This window comes from Eleutherodactylus coqui, chromosome 4, assembly GCF_035609145.1.
Source record: "Eleutherodactylus coqui strain aEleCoq1 chromosome 4, aEleCoq1.hap1, whole genome shotgun sequence".
In the NCBI taxonomy this organism is placed as follows: Eukaryota; Metazoa; Chordata; class Amphibia; order Anura; family Eleutherodactylidae; genus Eleutherodactylus; species Eleutherodactylus coqui.
Genome location: NC_089840.1, coordinates 286,958,556 through 286,972,462, shown reverse-complemented (window position 1 = coordinate 286,972,462; position 13,907 = coordinate 286,958,556). Strand labels below are relative to the sequence as shown.

The following is a 13,907-nucleotide window of genomic DNA, read 5'->3' as shown; positions in this document are numbered from 1 at the left end:
CCCACACCGAGACCCTGCTAAGATATATAGTCTTATCCTAAAATCTACAACCAACCTGATGTAGAAGCAGCACCATAATAAGAGACCACACTGGTGTCCTTTCGCAGAAACCGCACAATAAATCCCGTCCTAGTGCGAAATACAGCTGTCTATTACTATACTGTATGGAGGAATTTATCCAGAAAATGAGCCGCTCTAAAACAAGACAACCCGAATTAAACGCAAAAACAGCCCCAAAGCAAAATTCAAGGACTGGAACCATGAATAAGACAACCAAGTCGCCCACTATACCACCTACATCCCCTACAACATTAGAGAGTGAAAACTCCTTGGGAGATGAAGGAACGATGGATTATAAAAAGCTGGCAATTGAGGTGGCAAAGATAATATCCCCTGATATCCAGGAAACATTAGCGAATACAGTCGCAAGCTCTCTACGTCAACTTCAAGAGGTGGTAACGCAGCACGGCAACCGCCTAGATGCCCTAGAACAAGAAATTGAAGAGGTATCATCAGAATGTAATGCAACATCCCAACATATAGAGAACCTCACGAGAGAAAACAAAAAACTCTGGGAACGCATGGAAGATCTGGAGAACAGATCTAGATGAAACAATCTCCGTATTATAGGGGTACCACAGTCATATCTACAAAAAGACCTACGTCACCTCTGCGAGACTACAATTCCAAACGCCCTGGGCATCCCTTCCAACTGCAAAACGGAACGCGCACACCGCCTAGGCCCAGATAACGGAGACTCAATAGCTAACCCACCTTCAGCGACAAACATGCGACCTAGGCCAGTTATAGTAAAATATCTGGATTATACAGATAGAGCCCTAATTCTGCGAAACTTCAAGGGCCGACAGAATGCGCTGGAGATCGAAGGACACAGAATCTTAATCTTTGCCGATTTCTCTGCAGAAGTCCAACGCAAACGAAAGGCTTTCTCCCCAATTTGCTCGGAACTCTTTAGAAAACAACTTAAATTCGCACTCATGTACCCAGCGGTCTTGAAAGTGTACAAGAAGGACGGAACCACACTAACATTTTACGACCCAGAAAAGCCGGAGAGCGAGCTCCGTTTAACATCACCTCAATCCTCCCCGGCCAGACAAAGAGACGAACCTTCTCAAGAGAACACGGCAAGTAACAACAAACAGAAGGCGGATCGAGTCCCTCCGGCAGCACCAAAAGAACAACGCCAAAAGCCTACAGCCCCATCAACACCAACGGCCTAAACAATTGGGAGACGAACCGTGAGTGTGATATAATGAGGGAAAGGACTGTGTTTTGGGGGGACTGTTGAGAGACACTAGAAGAGAACTCTCGATTTACGAGAATCATATAGATACTGAATGTAAAAATGTAGAAAGTAAGGATAGAAATGCTGTTTGAAAAGATTAGAGATACTATAGGGGGCACATAAAAGGTACTAAGAGTAAGAGTCCGGAGCGGAATCCCTAGATAGTTTGTTAACGCGAGTGGATAGTTTGTTAACAAAGTGGAATTGAGGGAAGTCGCTTATGCATTCTCTTTTTGGGTACAGGCAATACATCTCCCCCCAAAAGAGACCGCATTTTCATTTCTTTTATATCACTACGCCGTGTTAGCAGCGGAGTGATACTTTATTAGCTGATAGCTCTGGTTTTGTTTTTTGTTTTGTCTTCTTTTTTTTTTTTCCTTTGTTTCTATATATACATATAGAGCTCTCATTTGGTGTTAAAAGTTTGATTTGAAATTGATAAATATATAGGTGAACTACAGTACAAGTATAATATAAATTTAAATAGATAATATGCAAATCATTTCCTGGAACGTGAAGGGACTTAGATCCCCACAAAAACGGTCGCTAGTCTTGCGACACTTAAAGCGCCTAAAAGTTGATATTGCACTACTCCAGGAGACACACTTAACCGAAAAAGAATATTTTCGCATGCGAAAATTATGGGTAGGGGAGATCTATGGATCACCCGCGGTGCATTCAAAGGCGGGAGTACTATTACTAATTAGGAGGGGGGCAGGTCTAACGGTAGAAGATCAGTGGCACGATTCAAATGGAAGGATCTTACACGTCCACCTGAAAAATAATTTAGAGAATCTGAGTATCTATAATGTATACGGCCCCAATGGCAATAATAAATAATTCTTTAGAGAACTGACAGACAGACTTACGATGGACCCGGTGGAACTTAAAATATTGGGAGGTGATTTTAACTCGGTGCTTAATGCAGCCGAAGACCGACGCAGCCACGCGACCAGCGGAAACTCCCAAAAACACCAAGACGCCATGTTCTATAATTTCACCAATACACAACAATTAAGAGATATGTGGAGGGAGATCAACCCAGAAGGCCGGGAATTCACACACTACTCCCATGCACAAGACTTCTGGTCCAGGATCGATTATATACTAATGGCCCCTAGCTTATTACCCAGAGTTACTAACACAGACATAGCAGAGCTTGTGATCTCAGACCATGCCCTGGTGCTGTTGACACTACAAGATAAAATCCCCAGGGGCACAGACTACCTATGGAAATTCCCTACATTCCTGGCTGAAGACGAGACATTTCAGGGGTTGTTGCGGGGATGGTGGCTAGAATTCATATCAGATAATGAGACACACTCAGATAATCCCCAACTTTTATGGGACACAGCGAAGGCGGTCATTAGAGGTAAACTGATCGCTTATACAATATCACTGAAAAGGAAAATTAAAGACAAGATCAGACATTATAGCTCCCTCCTACGAGTGGCATACACAACTTTTCAATCCAAACCAAACTTGGAAAACAAACAGAAATGGACAGAATCTAAAGAATCATATGAAACATGGCTACATAAACAAGAACAACTGTCATACTCCTATAACGAAGCACGATTATTCAAATTCGGGAATAAAGCAGGCAAATTAATGGCTAAACTAGCAAACGGACCTTTCGCGGTATCAAATATTTCGGGTCTGAAAGACCAATCTGGTAAAGTACAATCCCATCTGGCAAAAATAAATGAGATTTTTTATAAATTTTATTCACAACTCTACGCAAAAACCCCAATGCATCCAGACGTTCCATTAACCCTCCCCCCTGACATCCCGTTGACCGCGCTGAATGAAGAACAATGCTCTTTCTTAGGGGCCCCTATCACACAAACAGAAGTGCAGGAAGCCATATCAAATTTAAAAAATAACAAGGCTCCAGGCCCGGACGGATACACAGGAGAGTTCTTTAAAATACTAAAAGACCAGACGACACCATTAATAGAAAAGCTATTCAACAGCTACATGCAGGGGACTCCTATCCCATCAGATATGAATACGGCCCACATTAAACTTCTCCCCAAACCGGGTAAAGACCCTACGGACGCAACAGCGTACCATCCAATTTCCTTAATTAATACAGACCTAAAACTGATGGCAAAAATCATGGCAGACCGCCTGGCCACCCTGTTGCCCCTTCTGATTTCCCCACTTCAGAGCGGCTTTGTAAAGAACAGATCCGCAACAACTAATAATAAGGAAAATATTAACAATCCTGGATGATATAAAAATGAACCCAGCAGATCACCCTCAATCGGCACTCTTGACAATAGATGCCGAAAAAGCATTCGACAATGTCTCGTGGAGGTGGTTGGAGACAGTGATGGACAAAAAGGGCTTTTAAGGCCCTTTTCACACTTATATATGGAATCTATACGCCTCCCCGCTGGCTCAAATTTATACTCCAGGCTTCCTGTCCCCAAGGTTCCCATTACAAAAAGGCACCAGACAAGGGTGTCCACTGTCCCCGCTCCTTTTTAACCTTGCGATAGAACCACTGATACACATATTGGAGGGAAATAAAGACATAGAGGGAATTAAAATCCGAAACAAGACTATCAAATCTATGCTCTTCGCAGACGACATTCTGTTAGCCCTAGCATCTCCGCATACAGATCTGCCACAGGTATTTGCCCTCCTAGAATCATTCGGGAAGCAATCAGGATTTAAGGTCAACACCACAAAGAGTGAGTTACTTGACATTTCTCCTCGAAGTAATCTACACAACATCGACACTAAAAAAACTCCTGTCACCATGGCGGGGAACTCTATTAAATACCTGGGCATAAATATAGGAAGGGTACCCGAGAGCCTATACAAGCTAAACTACCCCCCAATAATACAAAAAATCATAAACGAACTTCAAAGATGGAATAACCTCCCGTTAACATTTATGGGGAGATGTCATCTAATCAAAATGATCAGCTTTCCAAAGCTACTATACCAACTACAGACTATCCCACTCTTATTAAAAAGACAAGATATAGGAAAACTATATGCAGCATTCTCAACGTTTATCTGGTCACGCAAACGACCTCGTATTGCCATGAAAAAACTAATGATGTCTAAAAATAGGGTGGGGAGGGTTGAACCTACCAGACATACGCACATATAATGTGGCCAGTTTGATGAGACATTTGTTAGACTGGCTCCAGGGATCGGATCACACTTGAGAGGGAATTACTACACCCATGGAATTTAAACACCCTATTACACACAGGCTTTGCTAAGCTCCCACCTGAGGTTAAACACTCAAACATGGCAAGAGACACTATCGCAGCTTGGAAAACTGCACGCAAAGCATATAAACTATCATTCAAGCTCTCAAAGCATATGGAGTTATGGGGGCACCCTGAATTTAGAGAAGAAAGGACAAACAAAATGTTTAAAGAATGGCGTATTAAGGGTATTGGAAGAGTTCAACACCTTCTCCACTATAAAGAGCCTAGGTATAAAACATTCAAGGAGATGCAGGAAACATATGACTTATCTCCATCACACTTCCTACCATATGCGCAAATGCGGGGATTCCTGCGGACAAGGCTAATTGAGATCTCAAAAGAAGCAATAAATAACCCAATGGATCTACTTATAGGGAACCCTCCCCCATGACATTCCATATCTGACCTATACCACCGATTCAGGGAAGGATGGGCTTTATCAGACAATAACCAAATGTTTAAAAGATGGGCACGAGAATTACAAGACCCCGAGATAACCCAAAAAATCATCCAAAGCTGGGACGCAGTGAGAAAGGCCATAACAAACGAAAGATGGCGCGAAACTTTCTTCAAAATAATACATGGCGCAATATACGGCTTTAACATCCCCCCACACCAGAGAAATCCAGACAGATTACAGGCATGCCCCAAATGCTCCCAACCAAATTCTGATCTACTACAAGGACTCTGGCACTGCTCCAAAATTAAAATGTATTGGGAGCAAGTACAAGGGTTGATACAGGAGATAGGGGAGATACTTATCCCCTTGACTCCACAGGCCTACGTATTCCATGTCCTAACCAGCCTCGGCATTCACACCAAGATAATTCATACTATCCTTATAATAAGCAAAAGATGTCTCTTGTCAAACTGGCTGCAAGCAACTCCACCGACAACCCTAGATATAATAAAACAACTAAAATACCTACTAAAAATGGAGAGACTGGAAATAGAAAGAAGCGCAGAAGCCCAGGCACCAAAGTTTTTCGCAAAATGGCAAATCTTTATAGAAAAATTTCTAGACCCTGAAGAGATCACTACATGTGTAATGCCGTTTAGAAATACATCTTGGTACTATATCCAGACAGACACCAACCGCCTGGGGAGACTTAAATTAGATTAACATAAACAAATAACGCCACAGCAGATGGGAGAGGAAGTAGACAGAAACGAAGGATAGCTATAAAGTTAGACCTAAGCCCGACGTAGGTTTCAGTCCCAAATCTAATCTAATCCTAAGAATAATAGAAAGATCAGGAAAAAGCATAAGATATTAACACAAAGTTCACATATGGAAGGAAATGATAACCACCACGATCTTTGTTATTGATGATCTATTTGTATATGTATATACAAGTATGTGGAAACGTACATATATATTATCTTCTCTATTTCTATATTTATTTATTTTTCCCTCCCCTTTCTTTTTCACTATTATTCTACTTTCTTTTCTTATTCAATTATTATACCTTATACAATATGTTGATACCAGCCGAATGAACACAAACAGAAACCTTTGAGATACACCAAGGACTTTTCGACTGGAAAATGTTATGTTATATATTATACTATGCTGTTTAAACATATGAAAAATTTCAATAAAAAAGAGTTTATAAAAAAAAACGGTTATAGCGGCAAGAGCAGTTGGAGTAGTCGATCCTTGACAAATTGGTGACAGAGGAGGGATCAGTCGGTTCCCCCCTCTCTCTCCCTCACAGAGACCTCCTCTGTTGCTTCCACTTTTACAGCAGTTTAAGATTGGGGTTATTGTCGGGTCTATTTCAGTCTATCCATCTTTATTCGGGAATGGTGTGTTTTGGACCACTCCTGAGATAGGCAAGTAGTTTTTGTTCCTTAGGAGAGTATTGAACCTTATTTTTGTAGTGTGTCTTGGCCTTCTTTGAGCTTTGAAGATTCCCTTGCTGCTTGCATCATACTTTCTATGATATAAAAGAAACGTACGCAAGCTCTGATGCCCCCAGGAACATTTTCAGATATTGTTTTTGGACGTGGTAGCCTGTGAACCCTATCTATGATTAGTTCCTCCTGCTTAGAGTCTTGGAGCAGCATTGTGATAAGACGATTTAGGAATTCTGGGAGATCCGCCGATGAGAGTGTTATTGCTAGCCTGGCATTTTTATGTTGTGTCTGCTTCTATCCTCGAGGTCTGCTAGCTTTAGTTTGATACTTTCAGGATCATCAGCTATACTATAATGTGCATCAACTAATTTGTTATGTGAATTTGTTAGTTTACCCATCTTAGCCTCCGGATGATCCACTCCGCCCCCTAGTGCATTAACAGAGGAATTAAGTGTAGCGTTCAGTGAGATTATGTCCTTTTCCAAAGTCTCAGAGTTATTATCATATCTCTGATGAAGCATTCTGATGCTGCCTTGCTGCTGCAGGAAATTGTAAGTAAAGGATCTTCTTCCTCTGGGGCTTTGTGATGACTTATCTGCAATTTCTGCATCCGGCAGAGCTGGAGGTTCATTCCTCTATAGTTTCCCAAAGTCCATTCCTCAGGGACCCCCACAGGTAATGTTTTCAGGATTTCCTATAGTAAGAACACCCGTGTCTGAGGCACTCACAATAATTACATCACCTGTACAATATTGAGAAAATCCAGAAAACATGACCCGTGGGTGTCCATGAAGACTGGAGTTTGGGAAATACTGCTCTATAGGGTGATTGCTGCTCTATTCTGTCTTTTGTGAAATTTGGGCTTTCCCTTCAAGGTGGCGACGGCTCTGCATTTGGCCATGTGCTTGGAAGAGTGTCCTCCTCCTCTCTCTGCTCTCCCTGCTGCTACTGTCTGCCATTTGATCAGGGAGCAGGGAATCTTCTCCGTCCACTGCTCCCAGCATCAGTTTCTTCACCACAGTGGGTCCCACTGCTGTCCGCTCTGATGCGCTTTCCTGATCACAGGCTATGAAGAAGTCTGTGAGCCGTTTCGACCCCCACTTCGTCTGCCTACTTTCTTTGCTTTCACTTTTAGCTGACTCTGCAGCTGTCAGTCTTGTATGTTCGTTTTTGTATGTGATGTCGTGTCAGTGAGGTCAGACTACTGTAGAGAAGATAAAGTGTTGATTCCAGCAGTACAACAGAAATAGATCCAACTTTTTGGAAAGCCATATAAGTGCACACTCAGTAGTAGATCCTGACTTCCTGGATCCCTCAAGACAATACGAAAAGCAAGTAACAGAGCAGCACAAAGAGATTTTCAATGAAAGATGTTTAGCATCCTAAGATGCCTTCTTTATTTCTTCTCCATAAAAGCAGCAATGTTTCGGCCATGGTGCGGCCTTTGTCCTACAATGTGGAAGTACTCGGTTTCAATGGAGATGAAAAATACAGAAAGCTTTGGTCCATTAGATTGGTTGTCAGATTAGGTGCCCCATTAAATATTGTGAGAACTATTGTTAGGAAATGCTTTTAGAAATTCAATTTGCATGAATATGTAATATAGAAATATAAAAAATATGAATATAAAATAACAATTATATATAAAAATATTAAAATCTGTTTTATTCTCGGCAGATGACGATGCCAGGAGTTCAGAGGGACATCTGATATCAACAGATTGTAAAGTGGAAGATAATGATATCATTCAAGATACATATGTAGAGCCTGTCACTATCCCAGATATAACCTCAGTCCCTCACAGCAAAGATCTATCATCTGATCCCTCTAAACAGCTTCCATCTTCTGATTCATCACAGACTAGTAAGCAACACAAAATTTACAGAAGAGATGTTGAACATGAAGGAGTTGACACAAGAAAAAAGCCATATTTATGTTCAGAATTTGGGAAAAGTTTTCCCCAGAAATCAAATAATATTAGACATCAGAGAACTCAAATGGTGGAGAAGCCATTTTCATGTGCAGAATGTGGGAAAGGTTTTACCCAGAAATCACATCTTGTTAAACATAAAAGAATTCACACAGGGGAAAAACCATATTCATGTTCTGAATGTTGGAAAGGTTTTAATGAAAAAACACATTTGGTTATACATCAGAGAATTCACACAGGGGAGAAACCATTTTCATGTTCGGAATGTGGGAAATGTTTTACCGAGAAATCGACTCTTCTTAGACATCAGAGCACTCACACTGGAGAGAAGCCATTTTTATGTTCTGAATGTGGGAAATGTTTTACCCAGAAATCACATCTTGTTAACCATCAGAGAACTCACACAGGCGAGAAGCCATTTTCATGCCCTGAATGTGGGAAAAGTTTTACCAAGAAATCAGGTCTTGTTAATCATCGGAGAATTCACACAGGGGAGAAGCCATTTCCATGTTCAGAATGTGAGGCCTCTTTTACCCAGAAAAGATATCTTGTTAACCATCATAGATTTCACACAGGGAAAAAGCCATTTTCATGTCTTGAATGTGGGAAAAGTTTTACCAAGAAATCAGGTTTCGTTAAGCATCAGAGAATTCACACGGGGGAGAAGCCATTTTCATGTTCAGAATGTGAGACATGTTTTACCCAGAAAAGGTATCTTGTTAACCATCAGAGAACTCACACAGGGGAGAAGCCATATTCATGTCCTGAATGTGGGAAAAGGTTTACTCAGAAATCAGATCTTGTTAGACATCAGAGAACTCACACGGGAGAGAAGCCATTTTCATGTTTAGAATGTGAGAAATGTTTTACCGAAAAAAGATATCTTGTTAAACATCAGAGAAATCACATGAGGGAGAAGCCATATTAATATCTTGAATTTCAGCCACATTTTCTTAACCATCAAATAATTCATCAAAGAAGCAATTTTTTGTTATTGTTTTAGCTATTCTTTTAAATTAATAATAATGTCATGTCTCATCTACCTGACTCTATTCATTGACATGTATAACCTGTACTGTATCTGTAAGTGCTTGCCTTCTTTAGTTTGTCCCTCCTGGCTCTCTGTACCCCCTGTGTTGCATAACCCCTCCCTTTCCTCCTGCTAGGGAGTTTCCTGTCTATAGCCTATGTCTTAGGTCTCTACTCTGTGCTCTGGCTAACCATCATTCTTTTTACCTACTGCTGAATGTGCATTATACAAGATTTCTACCTGAATAAACCCTGGAATCTTCTCACATGCCTCTGCAGTCGAGTTGGATGCTGCCTGACAACATATACCTGGTGTGAGTACTGGTTCATAACTACAAGAGAAGTTACTTCAGCCGATACGCTTACAGCCATGTTACTGAGTCAGAATAGTAAAAAGAATGTATAAATACAGCCAGACACTGCTGTAAAGACTCCTCCAGCAGCTCCACATACAACCACAGCCGCAGCTCATAATCTCCCACCAAGTTATCACTCTCCTCAGTGTTACCTCCATCCTGTGTGCTGCATCATGGCTGAAGGACACTCTGAGGCACAAGCTAGCATGGACCCTAGTCTGCAGTCTAGTGAGAGAGACAGGCGCTCTAATAAGCCAACCTGGAAAGTTAGAGAGAACCTTGAAAGTCTCAAGCAGGAACTTTCCTCTGACATTTTAAAACTGTGGGAAACATTACTAAGTCATGTCTCCAACATTCAGCAGAGTCTGTCTTCACTCCATGTGTCACCACTAGAGGGAGCCCTGCAACAGCTTCGTGCAACGTATGAACATTATAATATAAAGGTCCAGGAGTACGAAAATGCTTTGAGAAAATTAAACACAGAGGATTCCATAGAGGAATTGCAAAGCTTCCAACATCTCAGTGTAGGAAGAGACAGCTTAGTACGCGACATTAAGTCTAAGACAGAAGTGAGAATTGCGCAACTTCAGAAGGTGTCATCTCACATTTCTGACTCTACCAGACACTCCAAGCGTACATCTAGGTCACGATCTTCAAAGCATTCCACCCTCAGTGAGCAGCTTCTAAAAGCACGCGTAGAAGCGGAAGCGACTAAGATACAGGCCGTCTTTGCGCAGAAGAAAGCGGAAGTGGAAGCTGCGCATAAGGAAGCAGAAGTGGAAGCTGCACATAAAAAAGCGGAAATAGAGGCTGCACATAAGGAAGCAGAAGTGGAAGCTGCACATAGAAAGGCGGAAATAGAGGCTCTGGAGAAACAATGCGAACATGCTACAGCTGTAGCAAGGTTAAGAGTTTTAGAACAAGCCACGAGTCAGAGCGAAAGAGACAGCATTGACTTCAGCGGAATGGATGCAGAGGAACCTCTCAAGCGTACAAGAGACTATGTACTAAGCCAATGCTTCAATTCCCCATCTGCCGCAAACATTCCAGACAAAACAGACGTCTCTCCAGAGCGGCAGGCCGCACATCCTTCCACAGCACCAGGCATGCAAAGTCAGCACAGAACTCCGCTCGTTCCTCACACCAACCTTCCGTCCTATATGGAGCACCAAGGCTCTGCACCCCAGCAAGCTCAATATACCGGTATTCATGGACAATTCAAAATACCAGCGGTTCTCCGAACCTCTAGCAATTACATGGTTCCATATCCACATGTCACCAAACCTATGGACTTCAAACCAGCTCCCAGGCTGAATACCCTGACAGCCCCATATGTACCTACGTCTCTCATGCAAAACACCACAAACGATGTGATTAGCACCACTCAACCAATTTCACACCTGAAGTCAGAGAAAACCGACATGTCAGAGTTTGCAAAATACATGGTACGTCGTGAGCTCACCAAGACAGGACTGATAAGGTTCGACGACCAGCCTGAGAATTACAGTGGCTGGAAATGTGCCTTCAGAACTGCAACTCACGATCTCGGCATTACTGCTTCGGAAGAACTAGATCTACTGATCCGGTGGCTTGGCCCACAGTCTACAGAACGAGTAAAGAGACTCAGATCTGTCCACATTGAAAATCCAGCAGCAGGCCTTGCAGCCGCTTGGGAGAGACTGGAGAGAACCTATGGTAGTCTTGAAGCAATAGAAAATGCTCTGTTCAAACGTCTGCAAACCTTTCCAAGGATATCTGCTAAAGACAATCAGAAATTCCAAGAGCTCTGTGACTTACTGCTAGAGCTACAGCTGGCCAAGGGAGACACTCACCTACCTGGCCTCAGTTACCTGGACACTGCTCGTGGAGTAAACCCAATCGTGTCAAAGCTGCCATACAACCTTCAAGAGAAGTGGACCGCTCTGGGGTCAAGATATAAGAGAGAAAATCAAGTCTCCTTTCCTCCATTTTCCTACTTCTGTGAGTTCATCAAAAACATTGCAGAATCCAAGAACGATCCAAGCTTCTCCTATGAGGAATCCAATCCCGGTCCACATCCATTCAAGTCTGACAACCCACGCATCGACTACAAAGGCCGCAGAGGTCCAGTGTCAGTAAAAAAGACTGATATTTTTCCCTCTACTTTGTCAGCTTCACAGGGAGTCAGTTACAAGAGCAATCAAGATGAAAAGGTTGAAAACCCTAATCGCCTGTGTCCCTTACATAAGAAGCCTCATCCCCTCAAGAAGTGCATCGGCTTCAGGAAGAAACCACTCCAGGAACGCAAGGAGCTTCTAAAGAAGTTTGGGGTATGTTTCAGATGTTGCGCTTCTACTGAACACATTGCTAAAGACTGTAAAAGTGCCATCAAATGCATTGAGTGTGGTTGTGAAGATCATGTACAAGCTCTTCACCCATCTCAACCTAGAACCGCACCAGCTACAAGTTTCCCTACCCCACCAACGTACGGCGGGGAGAACACAGATCAAGCAGCAAGTCCTACCACTGTATCTTCTTCATGCACAGAAGTCTGTGGAGAAGGCATTTGTGACCAGTCCTGTGCAAGGATATGCCTAGTCGATGTGTACCCCCAGGGTCAACCAGAAAGGACTATGAAGGTGTACACCATCCTCGATGACCAGAGCAACCGATCACTTGCAAGGTCAGAACTCTTTGATTTGTTTAACATAAAGGGAGATGTTTACCCATACACCTTGGGTACATGTAGTGGAGTGACAGAGGTCTCGGGGAGAAGAGCCAGTGGACTTGTAGTAGCCTCTCTTAAGGGCAATCTTGAGATACCCCTGCCCACACTTGTTGAATGTAATCAGATACCATCCAATAGGGGAGAGATCCCTACACCAGAGGCCGCTTTCCATCATCCCCACCTAAGGGCTATAGCTAACGAAATACCAGCCCTTGACAAGAGCGCAGAGATCCTACTTCTGCTGGGTAGAGACATTCTTAGGGTGCACAAAATACGTCCGCAAATTAATGGACCTCATGATGCACCATTTGCCCAGCGCCTTGACTTAGGATGGGTCATCATAGGCAATGTCTGTATAGACAAGATGAAAAAGCCAACCAAGATTTCCTCATTTAAAACACACATCTTGCCAAATGGTCGCGGTACTTATTTTCATCCATGCCCACACCATTATCGGGTGAAGGAGAAACTGACTAACAGTAAGTGGCACCACGACCAACAAGACAGTACAAACAGTTTCCTCTGGGATGACAGTCTTGGATCAACAGTGTTCAATACAACAAGTGACGATAACAAGTTGGCACCTGCTAGAGAAGACATTGAATTTCTCAAGGTCATGGAAAGGGAATTCACCCAAGATGACTCCAATAGCTGGGTAGCTCCCTTACCCTTCCGTTCTCAAAGAGTAAAGCTACCTAACAATAGGCAGCAAGCTACCACTAGATTCTCCTCTCTGAAACGCACTCTTGAGAGAAAACCAGTAATGAAAAAACATTTCGTAGACTTCATGCAGAAGGTATTCGATAGAGACCATGCAGAACCTGCGCCACCGGTAAGGGAAGGAGAAGAATGCTGGTACCTTCCGTCCTTTGGCGTGTATCACCCCCGCAAGCCTGAACAAATCAGAGTTGTGTTTGATTCCAGTGCTCAGCATGAAGGTGTCTCTCTCAACAACCTTCTCCTCACAGGCCCTAACCTAAACAACAGCCTCATGGGCGTTCTAATTCGCTTCAGACAAGAACCCGTTGCGGTTATGGCTGACATCCAGCAGATGTTCCATTGCTTCATCATTAAGGAAGATGACAGAAACTATCTCAGGTTCCTATGGCACAAGGACAATGATGTCAGCAAAGAGGTCATAGATTACCGGATGAAGGTACATGTCTTTGGCAACAGTCCATCACCTGCTGTAGCAATCTATGGACTGAGAAGGACAGCCCAAGAAGGTGAGAAGGAGCACGGATCGGATGCTCGGCAATTAGTCGAGAAGAACTTCTACGTAGACGACGGACTTAAATCCTTACCCACAAGCGCAGAGGTGATTGATCTCCTCACCAGAACCAAGGAAATGCTGTCTGCCGCAAACCTTAGGCTTCACAAGATTACCTCCAACAGCAAGGAAGTAATGAAGGCCTTTCCATCTGACGATCATGCAATCAATTTGCGGGACCTTGACCTCAGCTCTGAGGTTCTTCCTATACAA

At 42.9% G+C, this 13,907-nt stretch overlaps 1 protein-coding gene across 1 annotated transcript in view; it reads left to right on the top strand.

Moving 5' to 3' along the window:
• The window catches only part of LOC136626749 (zinc finger protein 84-like), a gene marked incomplete at its 5' end in the record, with an annotated part of 28,919 nt that extends 19,290 nt beyond the window's left edge, over positions 1-9,629 (top strand). The window contains 1 exon segment of the mRNA XM_066601755.1: positions 8,428-9,629. Within this exon segment, the coding sequence (XP_066457852.1) occupies positions 8,428-9,260 (833 nt within the window).
• Between the last annotated feature and the right edge of the window lie 4,278 nt (positions 9,630-13,907).